At 44.1% G+C, this 23664-nt stretch overlaps 1 protein-coding gene across 8 annotated transcripts in view; it reads right to left on the reverse strand.

The window, feature by feature from the left end:
* HOMER1 (homer scaffold protein 1) overlaps nucleotides 1-23664 on the reverse strand; it is a 153049-nt gene that overhangs the window by 33058 nt on the left and 96327 nt on the right. For 4 of the 8 annotated variants that reach the window (XR_016220337.1, XR_016220338.1, XM_089312912.1 and 1 more), the window contains exons 5-6: nucleotides 23484-23623; nucleotides 13788-13916 (exon numbers count right to left, since the gene is read on the reverse strand). Coding sequence is in view for 5 of the 8 variants with exons in the window: in XM_089312912.1 (XP_089169038.1) it covers nucleotides 13788-13916; nucleotides 23484-23623 (269 nt within the window). In the remaining 3 variants the exon portion in view is untranslated. Of the gene's footprint in view, nucleotides 1-1196; nucleotides 10108-13787; nucleotides 13917-23483; nucleotides 23624-23664 lie in introns of those variants that run through there. The other 4 variants (XR_016220339.1, XM_017344541.4, XM_089312913.1 and 1 more) reach the window with 2 other exon arrangements.

The following is a 23664-nucleotide window of genomic DNA, read 5'->3' on the forward strand; positions in this document are numbered from 1 at the left end:
AACCATCCCAAACGACCACATATTCCAAGCTCAGAAAGAGTTTCATCATGTATGTTGTGTTCACCGCCATGGTTTACTTAAATGTCTTATGGTACATGCTTGTGACCACTGTTTCTTTTTTCTTTTCTTTTTTTTTTTTTTTTTTTGACAGGCAGAGTGGACAGTGAGAGAGACAGAGAGAAAGGTCTTCCTTTACCGTTGGTTCACCCTCCAATGGCCACCGCGCTGATCCGAAGGCAGGAGCCAGGTGCTTCTCCTGGTCTCCCATGGGGTGCAGGGCCCAAGCACTTGGGCCATCCTCCACTGCACTCCCGGGCCACAGCAGAGAGCTGGCCTGGAAGAGGGGCAACCGGGACAGAATCCGGCGCCCCGACCGGGACTAGAACCCGGGGTGCTGGCGCCGCAAGGCGGAGGATTAGCCTAGTGAGCCGCGGCGCCGGCCCTGACCACTGTTTCTTTTTCTCACCTTTCAGCCAGCTGAGTTATATCTGTGATTACTTACGATTTACAGAAACTATGTAATACAGATCTGGAAGTCTAGCTGCTGTGTTGGGTTTCTTCAAGAATTACATGAAAGGCACACAGTTTGTGAAAATGAACTTCATATGCAGCCTAAAAACGTTAGCCTTCTAGGAATAAAGTTACATTATTCCTTAAAATTATTCTTTCACTTATTCTTGTAAAAGTGAATAAAGAAATTCAAGAAGAAAAACTTGATTTAGATTCTATTTACTGATGCTACTTAAAACCATATTCAGAGAGGATGTAAAAGTGCTAAATGATATTCTGGATTTGTAACACAACCAGAAGCATCTCTTTAAAACTTTTAGCAATTGAGAACCATATGACACATTCTATAAAATCTGGACATAATTTATATAGTTCGGCTCTTGGGTTTTATCTGGATAAGATGTAATTAAATAAGCGTCAGTTCCAGGCCGGCACTGAGCATAGCGCGTAAGGCCTCTGCCTGCAGTGCCAGCATCCCATATGGGCACCGGTTTGAGTCCTGGCTGCTCCACTTCCAATCCAGCTCTCTGCTGTGGCCTGGGAAAGCAGTAGAAAATGGATGGAAGACCCAGAAGAAGCTCCTGGCTCCTGGCTTCTGATTGGCTCAGCTCCACCTGTTGTAGCCATTTGGGGTGTGAGCCAGCAGATGAAGACTTCTCTCTCTTTCTCTCTCTCTCTCTCTCCCCTTCTCTCTCTGTGTAACTCCGACTTTCAAATACATAAATAAATCTTTTAAAAAAAAGTGTCGGTTTATCTTTTATCTGCGTTCAAGTCTTCACTTCTAATTTATTAAGACATGTGATGTTAGTATTTTGATGTATAATTTAACAAACTGCCAGATTGTATAATTTCTGAACTTAGTTCAAAAAAACACAATGTATCAAATGTAATAAATGAATAGTATTGCCTTTTATGTGTCCAATATTTAAGAGGACATAGATACGTAAGATCTCTCTCATGCTCAAGGCTCTCTACCCAGACTGCAGGAAGAGAGTCTAATGTGTAAAACTGTTAACCAGTCACCTGCCTTCCCTCACTGCACACCTCCTGTGCGTCAAGCATTCCAATGGACCTGTGACTCAAGGAGGAATAAGACGGCTCTTGTTCTCCAAAAGCTGCAGGCTCATGAACTAGAACAACTTTCATTTCTCCCTATTCCCTCACACTCAAAGCTAAACTGGGAACAAGCCCTCATTTCTTCCAACACAGCCTCTCTGTAGATTCTTTCCAGCTCTCACTACCATGACCTCAGACAAAAGCACTAGCCACAGAACTAGGCCAAGGCCAAGGCAGGCACCCTCTCTCTGTGTGTCAGGTGCTCCTTCTCCATGTTCTACCCTACGGAAGGATGAGTGACGGGTGAGCACACCTGGGGGCTGTCCAGCTCCTGTGAGGCAGCCACACCGTCATGGGCCCTTCTCTTCTCCCTAATCTCTTCTTAACAGAAATTATAGGACTATCCATTTTATGATTTTCTTACCCCTCCACTTCAGCTTAAACACCGCGAGAACAGAGGCCTTCCCTTGTTTGTGGATGCATCCACACGGGTGGCGCACCTACGCATCGCAGGAGTGTAAAGGGAAACGGGACGAGAGGCTGCTGAAGTTGCCACAGACACAGCACTTTATGTGTCCAGTACGTCCAGCTCTTCTCTGCAGCTGCCAGAGCACCCACGGATCGCTGCCTCGGCCACACCCACGCTGCTCCTCCTCACACCCGTGGGGACAACCGTTTTCATCTCTCTATCGGCACAAAGACATCCTGGTGAATGATCACGAACAAAGGAGTCCTCAAACGGACATACGCGTGCTTAAGTGCCAGAGAGGCTGGCACCGTGGCTCAATAGGCTAATCCTCCGCCTAGCGGCGCCGGCACTCCAGGTTCTAGTCCCGGTCAGGGCGCCGGATTCTGTCCCGGTTGCCCCTCTTCCAGGCCAGCTCTCTGCTGTGGCCCGGGAGTGCAGTGGAGGATGGCCCAAGTGCTTGGGCCCTGCACCCCATGGGAGACCAGGAGAAGCACCTGGCTCCTGCCTTCGGGTCCGTGCAGTGCGCCGGCCGCAGCAGCCATTGGAGGGTGAACCAACGGCAAAAGGAAGACCTTTCTCTCTCTCTCTCTCTCTCTGTCCATTCTGCCTGTCAAAAAAAAAAAAAAAAAAAGTGCCAGAGAGAGCTGGCCACGCTTAGAGGGACCACTGACTGCTTGGGAACGTGATCTCGTGCTAATCTGACACCACAACTGGTTCAACAATTCCCCACTCGTGTCATTATACGTGTAGACACACACACACATACTCCACAAAGGGAACCACGCCTCCCAGGTGCCCCAGCCTCCAAGGTTGAGAATCAGATTTACAGTAGACATACTTCTGATATTTTAAAACAATTTTTAATACTTTTTAGGGGTTTTTTAGTTTAAGTTTTTAACATATTCAATGTCATAGATTTAATTCTAAGAATATAATGATATTACTTTATTCTCTCCCTCTTACCCCTCTCCCTTTGACCCCTACTTTTGACTAAAATTCAGAAGCTAGTTTTGAACCATCCATGGTCTACAAACATATTTTGCAACAAACCTTGGAAGCTATGCTGCTGCTCTTAAGAAATTACTTGTCCCAAGCCCCTCTAAATGTTGCTGAGGGGGCTGGCATTGTGGGGTAACAGGTAAAGCTGCGACTTGTGGCAACAGCATCCCATACGTGTGCTGGTTTGAATCCCTGCTGCTCCACTTCCCATCCAGCTCCCTGCTGATGGGCCTGGGAAGCCAGCAGGAGATGGCCCAAGTACTTGGGTCTCTGTACCCACATGGCAGACCTAGAAAAAGCTCCTGGCTCCAGTCTGGCCCCGCCCTGGTCAATGCAGCCACTTGGGGAGTAGGCCAGTGAGTGGAAGATCTCTCTATCTCTCCCACTCTCTCTGTAACTCTTTCAAATAAATAAAATTAACCTTTAAACAAACAAAAAAAATGTTTTCAAGGTATTGAACCCTTACATGCAAAGCTGAAAACTTTAATTATTTTAAAGTATTTATTTATTGGAAACTTGCAAAGAGAGTTACAGTTACAGAGAGAGAGAGACAGAGAGTGAGCGAGATCAAGAGTGAGACAGAAATCTTCCATCTGCTGGTTCACTCCCCATATAGCTGCAATAGCCAAGGCTGGGCCAGGCCAAAGCCAGTAGCTTCCTCCAGGTATCCCATGTGGGTCCCTGCGCCATGTGGGATCTGTGCCATCCTCTGCTGCTTCTCCAAGAGCATTAGCAGGGAACTGGATTAGAAGTGGAGTAGCTGGGATTCAAACCAGCGCCCATACGGGATGCCAGTACTACAGGCAGTGGCTTTACTTGCTACATCACAGCTCCCATAAAGCTGAAAACTCTAAGGACAAGTGTCCCAGGTCTTTTCTGATGCTACAGTGGTTCAAGAAACACAAAACTTAGCTCTAACGCAAACTAAAACCTTTAGCCAGCTACTTTGCTAAGTACACAGACTGGATTCTTAGCTCTATTACTACATCAACAGCCTAAAGAGCCAGAAAAAAATATAATGTATGAGTTTATATATTTATTAAATAGCCCAAATCTAAATTTTTTTGATAATTTTGCTTTGCAAATGTAAACTACCCGTTACATAATCAAGAATACCATGATTACACATACACACCAGCACACACACTAAACCATTTGAGGATATTTGTCAATATAAATAACCATGATGACTTAAGCTAAACACACAGTATGTTCTCGAATTAATGCTTATAGACTCAATACTCACCAGTGACTTTCACTACACATTTTTAAAAATTCATAATCTATTCTGAGGCAAGATAATGATGGTTCTTTTAAAACTTCATGGAGGGGCTGGCGCTGTGGCATAGGTTAAGCCTCTGCCTGAAGCGTCTGCACCCCATATGGGCACCAGTTCCAGTCCTGGCTGCTCCTCTTCTGATCCAGCTCTCTGCTGTTGGCCTGGGGAAGCAGTGGAGGATGGCCCAAGTGCTTGGGCCCCTGGACCCATGTGGGAGACCTGAAGGAAGCTCCGGCCACTTGGGAGATGAACCAGGGGATGTGAAGACCTGTCTGTCTCTTCCCACTCTCTGTAACTCTACCTCTCAAATAAATAAATCTAAAAAAAAAAAAAAAAAACCACTTCATGGAATTAAAAGTTTATTTTGCTACAAGAAATTGAAAATTTCGTGCATTTTTTAGTAATATGCTATTTTCAACAAACTTTTTGAAGATTTCTTATATGCATGGATCTCAAATTTTTTCATTTAATTCCATTTTCCACAAACTTTTTTAAGGTCCCTTGTACCGAATCAGTCTTGTTACGTGTTCATTATCTTCCTGGAGTTTGGTCTCCATTTCTTCTTTTTTTTTTTTTTAATTTACAAATGGTCACCTTGGCTGGAGCTACGCGGATCCTGAAGCCAGGAGCCAAGTGCTTCCTCCTGGTCTCCCACACGGGTGCAGGAGCCCCAGCATCCGGGCCATCCTCCAGTGCCCTCCTGGGCCACAGCAGAGAGCTGGACTGGAAGAGGAGCAACCAGGACCAGAACCAGCGCCCATATGGGATGCCGGTGCCACAGGCGGAAGATCAACCAAGTGAGCCACGGCGCTGACCCCTCCATTTCTTTAAAACAGATTAGGGAACATCCGAGGCAGGGAAGCCAAAAATTCATGTCAAGCTCTAATTCTGTTCCTAGAATTTACAAAAATTCCTGAACTTTCTTCTTTACCTTTTTTTCCCTCCTGAAACAATGGGAAATTTTATTTGTACTATTTTTGAGGCAATTATGAAATCAAGAGATAAAACTACTACAAATTATAACAACATAAGATTAAATATAAACCTGACTAGGCCCTTAATGAGCAGATTTCCATATAAACCACATCTAATTTTTGGAAGTACTAAAGGTATTACACACAGTCTAACACTCAGAGTTCTGAAGTGTTATTGGCAATAAACTGATTATTACAAGATGATCTCTTGAGGAAGAAAATTGTAATAACCACAAAGAGTATTTTTTCTTCAGTGTCACTGAAGTTCAAGGAATTCAATGTCTGGGGTATTCTTCCCTGGCATTGCTGGGTATAATGCTTTTTAGTCTAGACTTAGATTAGATTATCTGAGTCACAGATGAGATACTCAGCACTACTTGAAGTATTTCATGTCTACACTATTACTTCCAGGTAGGACAGCACAGCTCTGAGTAAGGGCCTGCATCTTGCTTTCCCAGAGAACAGTATTTTGGACACCAGTTTCCATCGACTGTAACTGCACTTTATTTCAAAGAAAGTTACAGGGTGCAGTAAGTTTGTTTCAGTTTACGGGTTATGATTCAATACTGCTTTATAAATCATTCCTGAGAATAGAGATTCAATTAAATACACTGTTGGAGTTATTAATCTAGTCTAGTTTCAATCCGTAAGTCCAGTTATAAGACAGTATAACTTTATCACATTATAATAATCTACTCCAGCATATTATCAATTACACTATCCCCAGTGCTAGTGCTCTAATTAAGTGATAACGAGTGGATTGCACATTTGAATTCATAGTGCCATCTGGAAGGAACTCAAATAATTTTAATTATGTATGCCTATAATGCAAAAGCATAGCATATTACTTCTTCCTAATGTCCTAAAGACAGAGCTGGCTAATTTGCCTTCAGTATGTGTTATTTTGTAGCATAACATCATTATCATTTTTTAAATTACAAACTCAGTACTAAATCTCATGCCAGCCGTAACAGATGAGAGGACATCTCATTCATTCGCTGGCCTAAGGCAGGATGACCTGAAGACAAGCAAGCGACAGGTCCCTCTAAGCCATTTCCCACCTATCCCTGTTTTACTCAGTAGACCCGAAAACCATTGCTCAGAGAGGTGAGGTCACTTGTCAAAGCGAATACTGCAGGTGCATGGCTAAAGGCTGCCAAGAATAATTCCTTTACTTCTGAGGGGGAGGTCATGGTTAAAAAGGGGAGGGGCTTATTCATTCTCTCAAATCCTGTTTGAGATGCATTCTATAAACTGCTCCCAGAATAAACAGGAGCTGATATAAGAAAGCCCTTCTAAGACTTAAATACGAGAAAAGCAAAACTGCTAAGGTAACCACTAATCCTATCGCATTCCTTTTTTTCCTTTTTGTAAGATTTGATTTATTTATTTGAAAGTCAGAATTACAGAGAGAGGTAGAGACAGAGAGAGAGGTCTTCCATATGCCGGTTCAATCCCCAGATGGCCCCAACGGCCAGGGCTGTGCCAATCTGAAGCCAGGAGCTTCTTCCAGGTTCTCACGTGGGTGCAGGGGCTCAAGGACTTGAGTCATCTTCTAATGCTTTCCCAGGCTATAGCAGAGAGCTGGATCGGAAGAGGAGCAGCCGGCACTAGAACCGGTGCCCAAACAGGATGCCAGGGCTTCAGGCCAGGGCTTTAACCCGCTGTGCCACAGTGCCGGCCCCTGCATTTCTTGGTTCTCTCTGATCACAGATTGCTTTACTAACTTCAGTATTTTCTCTCTAGGAGATTGGCCAGAAGAGCACACAAAGTGTACTAGATGCTATTGTAAATAAAGAAAGCACACTTCCTCTGGATATTTTATTCAGAAAATAACTTCTTAGAACAAATTTTCATTTTTAGTGTACAAACAGGCAATGGAGACCATGGAAATGAGGTGCCGCATTATTGTAAAGAGCTTGAGTTTTATTTCATGATTATCATCGATCTAACTCTTTACATACTTTTTCATCATGACATAAGAATTTCCATAACATTATTCTTGCTATAGCATTCAAATATATGTGTGTTGGGATGGATGTGGATGAAGACTACTACACTGTGGACCAATTTGTATCACTCAGGTCATTAAAAAATGCTCATGTTAATATACACATAAAATGCTTCAGTGAGGGAAAACCATCACACTGTGACACAGGAACAATTACAGGGACAAACTGAGGGCCAGTGACTGGTCTTCTCTATAGTTCCTAATCCCACACCAGGTTAACACGTGAACAAACTGAACACTGAGTGAGTGGGCCGTGCCGTGTCTGACCCCGGGAGCAGCAGGGTCCCTGGAGAAGCATGTGAGCCATCAAGAGCCCACATGCTGTGTGCAAAGCGAGGCACACATGGTACCTCACACACTGTGACCACCTCCAGGCTGTGACTGAGAGAAACAGGTTGGCTGATGTAGGTGAATCCAAAAACATTATACAATTAATTCCCAAAACAGGATAAAAAGATTAAACCACACAAATGAAGCAAAATTCTGCAGGCAACTAAGAGATTCCCACGTCTCAGTTAACTCACTTGGGTATTTTTTCCCTTACTTACTAGTGATACGAAGCATGTTTATCCAATCTCTTTCTACTGCAATCCTACTTTTAATGAAAATATTGCTAGCACTTCACCTGTACTTAATAACTGAGTCTTCATTTTCCCTCCCTTTAATTTGTACCTATTTCATTGTGCTGTTCATTTCTACCATTAGAATTTGGTAAACTGCATATTACTTTTGATCTAAGAAGTATGAATAATTAACTCCCAGCCAAATAAAAGGGGAAACCAGGCAGTTTTACTTCAGTTTTTCTTTAATTATAAATTATATAAAATTTCTCAGACAAAAAATCAATTTAACATTCAACAAATTACTCTTCATATAAGAATCTCACAGATAAAAAATACAATTTCCTTGTCTTCACTTAAAATGTTACCTACTAATCATGCTTAACTTGTAAATATTAAAATAAAATCTTATGACTATAAAAACTATCAACAAGGAAACAGGCAAGAATCATTATTTCTCATTTTTTGTTAGGAACACTTAACACGTGCCTCACAACATCCCTGTGAGGTAGGGAGTTACGTGTCCACATGGGACAACAAACTAAGCTGGGTAAGGCATGAGTATCAGACTGTAGGACAAAAAACAACTACACAAAGGTAATGGCATCACTGAACTGGTTCAACTTAGCAGTTCCGGAAACTTCGTTTGCTAATTCCGACCTTCTTGCTCAGGAATAACACCTTTTTTGATTCTTAACAGACAGAAGTTTTCCCCATCGGAGGCTTTTTAGTCTTCTGAAAATCAGTAGATATAATGGCAAGATGGCCGAGGAACAAAACCCCAGAGGCCAGCCAAGTGCCTGCCTCTTCCTCTAGGTGGAGGCAGTGCTGCCCGGCACACACAGGAGTCCAGGCCGCGAGCGAGCGTCCTCTTCAAAGGTCCTACTTCTCTACACTCTCCAGGTTAGAAATGGGATCCGTCTGCTCCGACTGCCGTGTTCCTGCCGCCTCAGTTTCTTTCAGCCAGGGACTAATCGCACCTGTTCAATTCGGATAAACTGCAGATTCTTTTCTTCCAAGGGATACAGTAACTCCAACGCGTTCCAGAATTAAGGGTGATCATAGAAGTCATCCACCAAGAAAAATCAGCCATTTTTCACAGTAGAAAAAAAAAATCTAACTCACAGAGAACTGATCTTTCCTGACTTTCAAAAAATAAAGCAATCCAATAGGTATCAGGATGTAAAGCATCCAGCCTTTTCGTTAAAAATGTTCACAATTTTTCTTCTTTTTAAAAAATGCTTACTTATTTATTTTCATCTGCTTGAATGGCAGACAGAGAGCAAGCGAGCGATTTTCCACCCACCGGTTCATGCCTACAATAGCCAAGACTCAGCCAGGAGCCGGGAACTCCGTTCACATCTCCCACGTGGGAGCAGGGGCTCAAGTACTTGCACTATTGCCTGCTGCTCCCCGGGACGCACGAGCAGGGAGCTGGTGGATCAGAAGCAGAGGCGCCAGCACTCCATACGGGACGAGGGTTTCTCAGGCACAGCTTAGTCTGTGCACAACACCTGCCCCAGAGCATTTTTAAAGAGTGGTAATCGGGTATAAGGAAGAGAATCTTCTCATGTATATTATGTTCTTTATTACTGAGATTAATTCTATGAAAATTCCAAATGTGATAATACAAGGGGTGTTATGAAAACACATCCTATGAAAAAAACATGCACAGACTTCGAAAAAATCTTGGCTTCAAGTAAACTCATCCTAACTTGCTACAGCGTGTATGAACAGGTTCTAGTTTAAGGCACTACAGGGTAAGAAATCAGTTTGAGAAGAGCCCCTGTCAGAGTGAACGTGAACTCTGCCAACACTGAAGCTACAACAAGCATCAAATTTATGGTTATTCTTGGGCAGAAAAATGGTGAAACCACCGATTCATTTCAACACCCACAACCCTGCAGGAAATCGGCGCTTTACAAAATGGAGCTAATTTGAAGAAGGAAGGGGATGCCCCAGCCATGAGCCCATTCACATCCTTTTGTGAGTAAAAAGCCCGTCCTGTCTGTGCCCTGAGGGCTCTGATGCCTCACAGCGCAATCAGCCAACACCAGACGCTTCCACTGGGGCAGCTCACACAATCCGACTGCAGAAGCGAAACAGAGCAAACAGCCTCCCTGGCAGACGCCAAAGCTGTTGTGCCCAGAGCAGAGCGTCCAAGGGGTGAAATTTTAAATGTGTGGACCAAAATCCGGAAGCATCTTCAAAGAGAGGCACGGGATGCAACACGGCATTGCCAGACCATCCTGAAGGCAAAGCACAAGCAAAGCAACGGCGGCGAGAGGTGGAGGTCGAGGCAATGGTTTTGGGTCCTTTGCCGACTTCCTTGAGGGCCAAGGAATGAGACCTGCTGACTAGGAGAATATGCTGAGAAAGCCAGCCTAAACTTGAGCAGGAAAAACCACCAGGCAAGCTGCACCTGCAAGCCCCCCTCCCAGCACCAACGCTCCCGCTCAGCAAGGACGCCCTTCTAAGACTCTCCATGGGAGGCTGTTCCGCTCCCACCTCACAGATTTGATTAACTCCTTCCAACCCCTTAAATCTTCAAAGGGCACACATTTTCCTTCTGTTAATAATGTAAAAATGCACTGAATCTGTTCAATTCCCAGGGAGGGACGTAAATGGCCTGCATTATTTATCAAAGTGGCTCAGACTTCACGGGCCTTATACTGATAAGTAAGGCTTATGTTTTTCACTTTCATCTTTCATCCTGTTTTTCCTTGAACTTTCGGAAGCACCTCACACATCCGGCACTAGTTCTCGATATCCAGTAGGGCGTGTGGGTTGCAGCAGTGCTAAGATCAAGCATGGTTAAAGGTAATCTCCCTTCCTCGCTATCAAACCACTTTCTGACCGTATGGAATAATGACAGAATGGATTACCCACATCCTTTAAAGGAAGGTTAGGAACTAGGACTACTACATGGTAGCAGTATTACTGGACTCACGTAACATCCTGTGTCACAAATTACTAACATCTACTCTTCTTGTCTCTAGAGGAAAAAGAAATCTATTATTTCGCAAAATCAGAGACAACTAGGTGGTCTCTAGCAGTAACGTAGTTTGTTATGAAGCTCACCCTAGAATTATCCAGTTATCAAACAGTATTAAGCTACAGGACTGAATATGCTTTAAGACACACGTGTTAACTCTGAATTCCATTCACCTCATGGTATAATCGCCAGCACAGCTCTGAAGTAACGCTTTCCTCATAACTGCATTTACGTTTCATACTGTTATGGAGAATTTTTATTGTTGAAAATTAAAAATTAAGGGCCAGCGCTATGGCGCAGCAGGTTAACACCCTGGCCTGAAGCGCCAGCATCCCATATGGGCACCGGTTCAAGACCCAGCTGCTCCACTTCCTGTCTAGCTCTCTGCTATGGCCTGAGAAAGCATTAGAAGATGGCCCAAACCCTTGGGCCCCTGCACCCACGTGGGAGACCAGGAAGAAGCTCCTGGCTCCTGGCTTGGGATCGGCGCATCTCCGGCCACTGTGGCCATTTGGTGAGTGAACCATCGGATTGAAGACCTCTCTCTCTCTCTCTCTGTAACTCTGACTTTCAAATAAATAAATAAATCTTAAAAAAAAAATTAAAAAAATAAAACCCTGCAGTGTTTCCGGTAAAATCTGACTTAGTGATTTTATTTTCTACTTTGTACAGGCAGTCTTTGAAATATCCTGCAATGTAAGTGTAACATTCCTATACAGATTGCAGGCTAAGATACAGCAATGCTGAACACTTACTATGGGCATCCAGAAACACAACTCTCCTATGAAAAACTAGGTAGACCACTGCTGACATAAAACAAGATCACAGAACTAATGATTTTAAATAACTATCAACTGACATTTCTATAATAAGCAAAAATGCCTAGAGTAATAATTACACTAAAACTCAGCTACTTGAAAAAACTTTTAGTAAGTGCATTCTGAAAATAAGAAATGTTTTATGTTATTAGGATAATGCTATTAGTTATCTTTTTTAAAAGATTTCTTTTATTTGAAAGGCAGAGTTACAGAGAGGCAGAGAGAGACAGATCGATTGATCTTCCACCTGCTGGTTCACTCCCCAAATGGCCACAACAGCCAGAGCTGGGTCAATCCGAAGCCAGGAGCTTCTTCTGTATCTCCCAAGATGGTGCAGGGGCCCAAGGACTTGGGTCACCTTCTACTGCTCTCCCAGGCCATAGCAGAGAGCTGGATCAGAAGTGGAACAGCCAGGACTTAAACTGGCGTCCATACAGGACGCCGGCACTGCATGCAGCAGCCCTGCTGGTATCTATCGTGTGTGTGTAGGTAACTTTATTTGACAGGCAGAGGGACAGAGAGAGAGAGAAAGATTTCCTGAATTCCTGTGACAGCCTGAGCTGGGCAGACTGAAACCAGGAGCCACGTCTCCCACACAGGTAGCAGGAACTCAGGCGCATGTCACCTGTGCCTCTGAGGGTCTGCATTAGCAGGAAGCTGGAATTAGATCTGGTGCTGGGTATTAAACCCAAGTACTCAGTGAGGGATGTGGTGACTTTCCCCTCCACCACACGATAAACGTACTTCACTCATAACTTACAGGCAATCGGTGGCAAGTGAAGTACGCACATACATTATTATCATAAAATGCATCTGGAACAGAGTAAAAACAGAAACTATAAACAGAGAATTTCAGCAAGAAACATTAATCAGCACAATTCTATATCTAGATTTCATAAATGAGGATCGACATCTTCCCTGAGTCTTTTTTAATTTAAAAAAAAAAAAAACTGAGAATTACAGGTCACTTAAACCTTGCCAACGATAGCTAAAAAATCTTGTAATTTGAAATACAGGGTTTTATAAAAACACTGTCTTCAGAATGGATTTTTAAAATTTATATTAAAAATTCACCTTTATGTAATTTTCAATTAATAAAGCAAGTAGTCATGTGTGAATGTATAAAAACATAATCACAACATCTAACAAATACATTGTAGAGACATGGCATCTTGGGGAAGGCACTGCAGTGTAGCAGGTAAAGCCATCACCTGCAGTGCCAGGATTCTGTATGGGTGCCAGTTCAAATCCCGGCTGCTCCACTTCAGATCCAGTTCTCTGCTAATGTGCCTGGGAAAGCATGGAAGATGGCCCTGTACCTACGTGGGAGACCCAGAAGAAGCTCCTGGCTTCGGATCAGCTCGGCTCCGGCCTCTGTGGCCATTCAGGAGTGAACCAGCGGATGGAAGAGACCTTTCTCTTTCTCTCTCTCTGCCTCTCTGTAACTCTCCTTTTCAAATAAATAAATCTTTTTTAAAATGGCATCAATATTTTATTACTTAAAAGGTGATCATTTAGTAACAAACGATTCCATTCTTAAGAACATGATCACTTTCTGATTAGTTGAAATGTTTGCTTTTAAATATTATATGTACTAAAAACCAAATATTTAAAGAACCTATATCTTCCATTTTGCATGTCTCTGATCTTGCCTCCCTCATTTGTCTTCACTACCTTTTTTCAATTCAACAGTGTACATGTTTTGCCATTTTTAAATCAGACACTTTTTTTAAAGTAAATTTTTTATGAACATAAAGAGAACAGATTTCAGGTATTTCATAGGTACAGGTCTAAGAAGATAACCATACTTTCTCCCTCTCCATCCCCCACCTTCCTTCCTTTTTTCTCTTTATTTTTGCAAAGACATACTTTTAATCCACTCTATAATCACAGGCTTAAAACACCACTAACCATAATACTCAACAAGTAAAAAGCAGTGAGACCACAGTTCAACAGCAGTATAAACAGGGCTTAAAACAACCACCATGGGGCTGGTGCTGCGGCATAGCTTGCATGGTCACTGGTTCAAGTCCCAGCTGCTCCACTTCCGATCCCGCTCTCTGCTATGGCCTGGGAAAGCAGAAGATGGGCCAAGTGCTGGGGCCCCTGCACCCACCTGGGAGACCCGGAAGAAGCTCCTCGCTTTGGATCGGCATAGCTCCGGCTGTTGCGGCCAATTGGGGAGTGAACCAGCGGATGGAAGACCTCTCTCTCTCTCTCTGCCTCTGCCTCTCTGTAACTCTGCCTTTCAAATAAATAAATAAATCTTTAAAAAATCATTTCACAAAATGTCTGTTTCATTCCTATACAGTTTATTGTACTTTGTATTAACTGGCCATATATCAGAGAAAACATATGGTATTTGTCTTTTGGGGACTGGCTTATTTCACTAAGCATAAGGGCTTCCAGTTATATCCATTTTGGTGCAAAAGCCAGGATATTATTTCTTTATGGCTGAGTAGTATTCCACAGTGTGTATATACCACATTTTCTTCATCCAGTCATCAGTCGATAAGACATTTGGGGTGAATTCATATCTTAGCTATTTTGAACAGGTAACTCTTTCATATGCTGATTTAATTTCATTTGGTAAAATTCCCAGGAGTGGGATGGCTGGGTCACAGGGTAGATCTATTTTCAGATTTCTGGGGAATCCCGCAATGGTTGTACTAGCTTACATTCCCACCAACAGTATATTAGGGTACCTTTTTCTGGGTTGTGGGTGTCTTAACCGGTATCTTAAAAGGCAGGTCAAACATACCTGTCCCTGGCGTATTTCTTAAAGGTACAATTACTTTTGTATGTCTTCTTTAAAAAAAAAAAGGCATAATTTTATTATGCTTTTAAATAAAAAGGAAAAACAAACGATACTTCTTAAAAAATCAGACAGTAGACGTATTGAGCCTCTATAAGGGATGTTTCACATACTGTCAGGGTTTCGGATTTTTACACAGGAAACTCGAGGCTGTGATGAACCACACACCAGCGACGAGATGGTAAGAATTGTTGCTCTCAGCGCAGCTGCTTTGTCCTTCAACCAACCCGTCAATCAGCGTCAGAGAAACAAAGGGAAGGGAGAGATGCTGCTACACTGTTCTAGGCATCCCAGATCACCTTCTTGTGGGACTATGAGCAGAGGAGGCCACGGAACACCAGGACTAACGACTCACGGTAGAAATAGGGAGAAACTCCTCACCTCAGTAAAAAGCAGAGCTACCACCACGCTCGCTAGTGACGCTGGGCAGCTCACGCTGCGAAGCCAGGACCAGGACGAGGTGCCCACCTTGCCACTTCCACGTGCACACAGCAGGGTAACTGCCCATCCCTGGGATCTGCTTCCCTTAAACTGGAGAGACTGCCTGACAGCTAACGCTCTTCCCCCTCCAAGGTGCTAATTCCAACTTTTAGGCTTTCATTCAGAACAGAGGGTTGAAGATTAACAATTCCGCCAACACAGGATCTATGGTCAAGCTAAACTACACAGTGGGAGAACGTCACGCTGATAGGAAAGGAAAAAGACACGCCTGCGTCACACATCCTGGAAGGCGGCCTCTGGAGCCTCACTACCTCCAACGCGCTCCAGCGAGTGACCCGACAGCCGGTTTTCATTTTAAATGTGAGTCTAGGAGCGCGGCTCGGCCTCGATCTCTGACACATTCTTTTCAAGTTTCTACATCACAGACCAGGGGCGCACCTAGTCTCCTCCCCTCTGTTCGGCCTCATTTTAAGAGAGTCCTCGATGTCTTTCCATAAACTACGCACACCCCACCGTGCCACAATCCGCACCACTCCTTACTGCCGTGCACACCACCGACTCCACACGACTCTGCGGCTCCCCTGGCCTCTGCCCAGATCCACAATCTGCTCCTGGCCCCAGTGCTATGCTGGAGAGAGGAACAGATGGAAGCCAAACCCCAGGCAAATGCATCGTTCTAACTCCTGGAGCAGAGCTGCCGTGTCACACCTCTTCCTGCCAGGGGAAGCCCTGCTGCGTCTGCTAAGAACGAAAAGAGAGGGTGGGAGAGGCATTTTTGAGAACAGGCAAGAAACTACCATTAATCGAGATCAGTGTGCTCACAGCCAATGGCCACAGCTCCACCTCCAGGTCTTGGAAGCAGACACGGCCGCTACCAGGGAGGGACTGGACTCTTTCCCGTGGACAATAATGGGAAGGGACTAACCCCACTCCAAGACAGGCACGTGCAGTCCTTACTTTCACATAAACTTGTGAGTCACCTCTATCACATGAAAACGCCCGCAAAATGCTCAAGCCGGCAAAGCCACTGCCTGCAGTGCTGGCATCCCATGGGGCGCTGGTTCTGATCCAGCTCTCTGCTATGGCCTGCAGTGCTGGCATCCCATGGGGCGCTGGTTCTGATCCAGCTCTCTGCTATGGCCTGGGAGAGCAGTAGAAAATGGCCCAAGTGCTTGGGCCCCTGCGCCCGCACAGGAGACCTGGAAAAAGTCCCAGGCTCCCGGCTTTGGATTGGCACAGCTCCGGCCACTGTGGCCATCTGGGGGAATAAACCAGCAGATGGAAGACCTCTCTCTCTCTCTGCCTCTGACTTTCAAATAAATAAATAAATCTTTTAAAAAATGCTCAAACTTTGGCCGGCACCGTGGCTCACTAGGCTAATCCTCTACCTTGCGGTGCCGGCACACCAGGTTCTAGTCCCGGTCGGGGCGCCGGATTCTGTCCTGGTTGCCCCTCTTCCAGGCCAGCTCTCTGCTGTGGCCCGGGAGTGCAGTGGAGGATGGCCCAAGTGTTTGGGCCCTGCACCCGCATGGGAGCCAAGGAAAAGCACCTGGCTCCTGGCTTCGGATCAGTGCGGTGTGCTGGCCACAGCGGCCATTGGAGGGTGAACCAACGGCAAAGGAAGACCTTTCTCTCTGTCTCTCTCTCACTGTCCACTCTGCCTGTCAAAAAAAAAAAAAAAGCTCAAACTTTAATATTTTTCTCAAAGTCACTCAACAGACTTTAGAAGAGAATAAAGGTAAGCTCTTCAAAACTCTATGACAGGAAACGTAGGTGTATCTCTTTAGAAAGCTACTAAGCACTCCTGCTCACCCTTTTTTATTCCGTCTTGTTTTAAAACACAGAAGCTGCTTCTCAGCTTCCACAGGAAAACGTATTAACCAACGACTTCCGCTCTCGGCACACCTGCAGCATGCCTGGCTCTGCGACCCTGTGCGTTCCTACAGTGCTTGCCACAACAGTCTGCAGAGGATCTGAGGACCTGGACTGCTCCATCCAGAGCAAGGATACAGACCTTCTGTACCATTAAAAAAAATTACTACAGCACTTCCTGTAAAATTATGAAATTCTGAAAGCTCTAAATTGTTGACATGTGAGCTCTCGCAAATTGTCTTTGCTGTCATATTAATTTTTAAAAGATTTATTAATTCATTTGAAAGGCAGAGTGACAGTGATGGAGAGACTGATCTTTCACATACGGGTTCAGTCCCCAAATGCCCAGAACAGCTGGGGTGGACCAGGCCTAAGCCAGGAGCCATCATTCACTCCTTCTAGGTACGTCGGCAGGGAGCCGAATTGGAAGTAGAGGAGCCAGGACTGGAACCTGCATCCCATATTGGGATGCACGTGATCCCAAAGGCTACTTAAACTGCTGCACCCTAATACCTGCCACTTTCATATTAATTTTTCAAAACTTTATCTAATTCTTGAGGTTCAATGGTAGAAGAATAATGGTATTTAAGTCAGTTGAAACCAGCAGTAAATGGAATCCTACAACTTAATCTTTCATATTCAGTTACATTAATGGTAGTCACTTCCTGTACAACCAAATCCCAGCTATAGACTCAATTTTACCCAGAAAGAAAAGCTATTCATGGGGGCCGGCGCCGTGGCTCACTTGGTTAATCCTCCACCTGCAGCGCCAGCATCCCATATGGGCACCGGGTTCTAGTCCCAGTTGCTCCTCTTCCAGTCCAGCTCTCTGCTGTGGCCCGGAAGGGCGGTGGAGGATGGCCCAAGTGCTTGGGCCCTGCACCTGCATGGGAGACCAGGAGGAAGCACCTGGCTCCTGGCTTCGGATTGGCATAGCTCTGGCCATAGCGGCCATTTGGGGGATGAACCAACGAATGGAAGACCTTTTTCTCTGTCTCTCTCTCTCTCTCTCTCACTGTCTAACTCTACCTGCCAAATAAAAAAAGAAAAGCTACTCATGGAAATTATTTTTACTTTGGGTCATAGTCTCAGTTTCTCTTAACACTTACAAAGAATAGACAGATGCCACAATGTGGAGAAGACAGTGCCTGAGATTTCTCAATCATCACTTTCCTCCTGGTTGTATCATCGTAAAAGTACAAATCATGCTTATGACAAAGCACTTCTTTGCTTTGACATATTTTGCTAAATATAAATATTTTATTTTGTTTTGTTGCTGTTTACTTTAAATGTATGTAAAATTCCAATAAAAATTAGTTTTGAAATTATACAAAAACCCTACTCACAATTTAAAAAAAAAGTTGTGGCTTTCCTAAACTAGCAATGAAGGGAATTTTGGTAATAGAAATGGAGCAAATCCACCCAGATGTCATAAATTTTGATAACATTATAATTATACTGATTTAAATCAAAATCAATATACTAGAAAGTAACATTTATGCACACATCCTCTAATGAGTATCTGCTGGAAACATGAAGACAGGAGGCGGCAGAACAGAAGATTCATGCAGGGCCCTCAAATTGCATCAACTGCAGCAGCAGCATGAGACTGCATCAGCCAGACATGGGAGTAACCTAAATATACTCAGTGACAGGCAGAGCTAGACAGCGAGAGAGAGAGAGAGACAGAGACAGAGAGACAGAGAGACAGAGAGACAAAGGTCTTCCTTCCATTGGTTCACCTCCAAAATGGCCTCCACGGCCAGTGCGCTGTGCCGATCTGAAGCCGGGAGCTATAAGTCTGTTTTTCCATTAAGGTCATCAAACTTAATCAAAATTTATCAGTATAAAAATACCCTCATAAACTGGTAATGTATATAGGTCAGTTCTAAACTCTCAAAAACATGACAGCAGCTTTTCATCAATATAGCACTGTGTATCTGAGGATCCTAAAACTATAATGAACAAAAAAAATTTAGTTATCTGTACTACATTCCAGTAGCACATCCCAACAGCACTGGAATACTGGAAAATGAACTTTCCAAGAGAATTTTAGGGCTCTTAAATCTTTTTCTTTTAAAAAGTCTATTATCTCTAACTGGTAAGAAATAACTCAACTTTAAAATTGCACACAGATGATGTTAGGAAGCAAAATCCACCGCCAGAAAGCAGAGAACAAACTCCCCCGAGACGTGCACACCACTCAGTCGGCGCAGCTCATCCGAGAGCCGGCCCCAAAGCACACCTTGCAGCCTTCAACGGTCAGTGCAAACCGTTCAGTCCCAAAACCATGCTACCTCTTGGGACTAGGTTTTTAAAAACACTTCAAAAAGATACTTCAGACAAAATTTTCATTTCCAGAAAGACACTAGTCAACATTTCCATTCTCAAAATTTCTCTGTTTCACACACATCCCTAGACATCTTCAAACACTTGAATGAGTACATAAAAAAGTATTAACTCACTGAAAACTCATCCAATGAGAATGCTTCTGTGTAGCTGATGACAAGGACATGAAACAGTACCAGCACCTGACCAAGAAGTACTGAGCAGCAGTGTAACTAAAACTGAGAAGTACTGAGCGATTCACGGTAGCCTATGATGACACAAAACCAGTTGAAATACAAAAAGCTGCAATGGCCTGGTAAATACGCTTTTTGAAAATTCAAATATAATTTTTAAAAAGTACTTGTGAATAAAATGATATGTTTGGGATCTGCCTCTTTTTTTTTTTTTTTTTACAGGCAGAGTGGACAGTGAAGGAGAGAGACAAAGGTCTTCCTTTGCCATTGGTTCACCCTCCAATGGCCGCCGCGCTGCGGCTGGCGCACCACACTGATCCGAAGGCAGGAGCCAGGTGCTTCACCTGGTCTCCCATGGGGTGCAGGGTCCAAGCACTTGGGCCATCCTCCACTGCACTCCCGGGCCACAGCAGAGAGCTGGCCTGGAAGAGGGGCAACCGGGACAGAATCCAGTGCCCCGACCGGGACTAGAACCCGGTGTGCCGGCGCTGCAAGGCGGAGGATTAGCCTAGGGAGCCGTGGCGCCGGCGTGGGATCTGCTTTAAAAATCAAACAGTGGTGGAGCAGTGAGTAGAGGTAGAGTGATACAAAACTGGACATTTTTTCATACTGTCCAAGCGGAGTGTTCATGGACCATTCACTATAGTATGCTCTGTTCAAATATATTCCAGAATTTTTACTATAAAATGTTACACTAAAAATCAAACATAATTTCTACAATCTTATCTCAAATCAAGAACAAACTATATTACTAAAAGGTGAATGAAAATCAGAGTTTTCTTTTTGTTAAATTAATGAATCCATGACATTCAGGCATTGCATTTGAATTTTAAGAAGAGCACAGGGACAAGTGCCGTGGTGCAGCGGGTTAAAGCACGAGCCTGCAGTGCTGCCATCCCATACGGGCACTGGTTCGAGTCCTGGCTGCTTCACTTCCAATCCAACTCCCTGCTAATTGGCCTGGGAAAGCAGCAGAGGACGGCCCAAGTCATCGGGCCCCTGCATGCACATGGGAGACCCGGAATAACTCCTGCCTTCGGATCAGCTCAGTTCCAGCCACTGCAGTAATCTGGGGAGTGAACCAGCGGATGGAAGATTCTCTCTCTCTCCCTCTCTAACTCTTTCAAATAAATAAAATAAATCTTTAAAAAAAAAGCAAAAAAGACCACAAATTGGCTTGCTAGGTAGCTATTACCACAGTTGATTCTTTAATTTTACAAACCAGACCACTATTTCCTGTATTTCCCCTCATCTTTTTCTTAATAAAAAAAAGAGGGGAGCACCTAGCGATTTTACTCCTTATTTTATTAACAAAAATGGATCAACAGAACCAACAACAGTGGTAAAATTTTGTGCTACTTGGTCTTTTTTCTTAAAACAAGCATTAAGAAAACGCAAAATAAATAGTTGTAAGTAAGCCTTTCAAACCATGAGATTCTTTTTTTTTTTTTTTTTTTTGACAGGCAGAGTGGACAGTGAGAGAGAGAGACAGAGAGAAAGGTCTTCCTTTGCCGTTGGTTCACCCTCCAATGGCCGCCGCGGCCGGCACGCTGCGGCCGGTGCACCGCGCTGATCCGAAGCCAGGAGCCAGGTGCTTCTCCTGGTCTCCCATGGGGTGCAGGGCCCAAGCACTTGGGCCATCCTCCACTGCACTCCCAGGCCACAGCAGAGAGCTGGCCTGGAAGAGGGGCAACCGGGACAGAATCCGGCGCCCAGACCAGGACTAGAACCCGGTGTGCCGGCGCCGCTAGGTGGAGGATTAGCCTAGTGAGCCGCGGCGCCGGCCTCAAACCATGAGATTCTATTTGTCTTCCTTTGCCATGAAAAAAGCCAACAGTGTATCCAGCATAAACACAGGTATGTTCACCGTCTTCCAGTTCCTGAAACACAGTTCTTACTCCTTCACAGCCTCCCAGGACAAGAACTGCACCCCAATTTTCCAAAAACGTGTTTCCAACAGCAGTGTGTGTATGGGAGGTGCCTACGCACCTAAAATGCGCTGTGATTTGACATATGTTACGTATCAGGGTCGTAAGAACCGGGAGGGGTCTCAGAGTTGCTGCCAATGAGTCCCCTGACCTAGGACATACTCCTAACCTCTGGGTTTCAGCCTCCTGATGTGCCTGAGGCACAAGCTTTCAGACTTCAACATTTCACTCTGTGACCCAGCGCACACACCTGTGCGCACACACGTGTATCACCGAAACAGCTCCTGTTCAGCACTGGGATTCACTCTGATGCACGGTTTGGTCAAATACCCAGTAGAGTTGATTTCACACTACAGTTTGGAAGAACCAGGACTGCATCCTCTCTGGGCCCCCGCAGCTCTGACACCTGGGATTCCAGCAAGGAGTGCAACACTCCCTATCTTGTGCCTCAGGGGGAAACCACGCCAGCCAGGTCATCAGTTTCCCCAGTACTGATTAACATATAGGTACGGATGCTTAACTAGCAAACTGTAGGACTTTAACAATCGAAAGCTGAAGCTGACTTGCTGCGTTCTATACTTGGAACTGTCAATTATCTCCATGGCTAATCTACACATTCCAGTAGACAAAGCAGCTGTTATCTTCAAGTCAAAGTAACTTCTATTAGACTCTCAACAGAGGAAAATAAGTAGACAGAGACAAGTGCCAGAAAGTGACTCTAAATGCTAAGGATTAACAAAACAGTAAAGATTCTGAAAATTTTATGTGCATAAAGTAAACTAGAAATAGCTCTCACAAATGTTAAATACAAAAGTTCTTACTTCTAAATGCTACAGTATTCAATGCAGATGGCTCAATTTAAGTGTCAGCCAAAGAAATCAAGTATATAATCATGTTCAGTGCAGTTACGTGTATTTATTAAATGGATATGTTAAATATAATTTAATAGGAAGGAAATTTTTCCTTCCTTCAACATAAGTAAAAATATTTTTAAAAATTGTATACTGATAACATTCTTTAATTTTAATTGCATAATTTAAAAGGCTGTATGTTTCAGAAATCAATGTGAACACACAGTCTTCAGATTAGAAATTTAAACCTGTCACGTTCAGTCATCTTTACAGTTGCAAAAAGAAAATACGTAAAATATGCAAAAGTTACATGAAATCCATGGCAACTCCAAAATACATCAACTATTTTGTGCTGAATTATCAGTATTTCTAGCAACACATTAGAATAGCCTCCCAATCAAACAGCTTTCCACTGTCACGCCCAGAAAACCCTTCTTAATTTTTCTTCTTCTTAGCCTGAACATGAGGTTCCCTCATATCTTTAATGCTATTCTCCTAATAGTCGATAAATTTCAACTAAAATCAAAATCCTCATCAAGTGTTTGGAATATCACACTTCACAATTCTTAACACACCAAAGAATTTGACTGCTTTAAACACTCGTCCCCAAAAGAAATGTACCATACAAGAAAACCTTTAACTAAAACTACCTGTGAAAAGTTTCCAAGGAAGGGAAACCTAAGACAATTCACTGGTAGGTTTTGTTCTCCCTTTGCGGTGTTGCGATTTTACAGAGCTCCCCACATTCTAAAAGTACACTATGGCAACAATTAACACCACCAGTCTGGGACACATTTGGAATAAACTGTTTCCTTTCAGAGCATTCAATTCTTTAAAAATTCCGAAGGGAGGGAAGCTTTATCTCCTGTGTGTTGGTACGCAAACATAAACCTGCCGTTAGGCCGACTGGCTCTTGGGGGAAGCAGCCCCTCGGCCGGCTGGTTCCTTCTGGAAATCACGGGCAGATCCCCTCTGAGACTGCCATATGCTTAACCTCAGAGGAGCCTTTTTAAGGAAAAACAAAACACCCAACTTATAGCCTTTAAGAACAAACGTGCAAACAGAAACCAGGATGACAAAGGCTGTCTTTTCAGGGCTTTGCTAAACAAAGGTGGAACTGGCCACCCGGAAACGTCTGTACTCCAATTAGCCTAGTACTTCTTTCTCTACCCAGATGAGGGACACGTTCGCTCAAGTCCATCTGGGCGACTACACGCTAGTGAATTTTCCCTTCTTTCCTCTCTGCAGTTAGCAGAGGCAGGGCAGGGGGTGAGACGTGGTAATCCCGTCTGGAATTTTCACAGGTCTAAGTGCAAGAGCTCCCAAAACCAAGTAAATAGCCACCAGGTTCACACACCCGTGACTGCTGAATTGGATCTGTACCTATGTGAAAGCGGCAATGCGTTCTGCGTGGGCTCAGGCCTTGGCTCCGAGTTCTGTGTCACGTCAGGTGTCCTCTCATCATCTGTCCCGTTGATACTCTCCGGTGTTAAAGGAGACTGGAGATCCCCACCAGCTGATTCCTTTAAAAACAGGGGGGTGGGAGGCAAGAAGAGTTACACTC

The sequence above is a fragment of the Oryctolagus cuniculus genome, chromosome 14 (assembly GCF_051225735.1).
Source record: "Oryctolagus cuniculus isolate XC-2025 breed Fujian yellow rabbit chromosome 14, ASM5122573v1, whole genome shotgun sequence".
Taxonomy (NCBI): Eukaryota; Metazoa; Chordata; class Mammalia; order Lagomorpha; family Leporidae; genus Oryctolagus; species Oryctolagus cuniculus.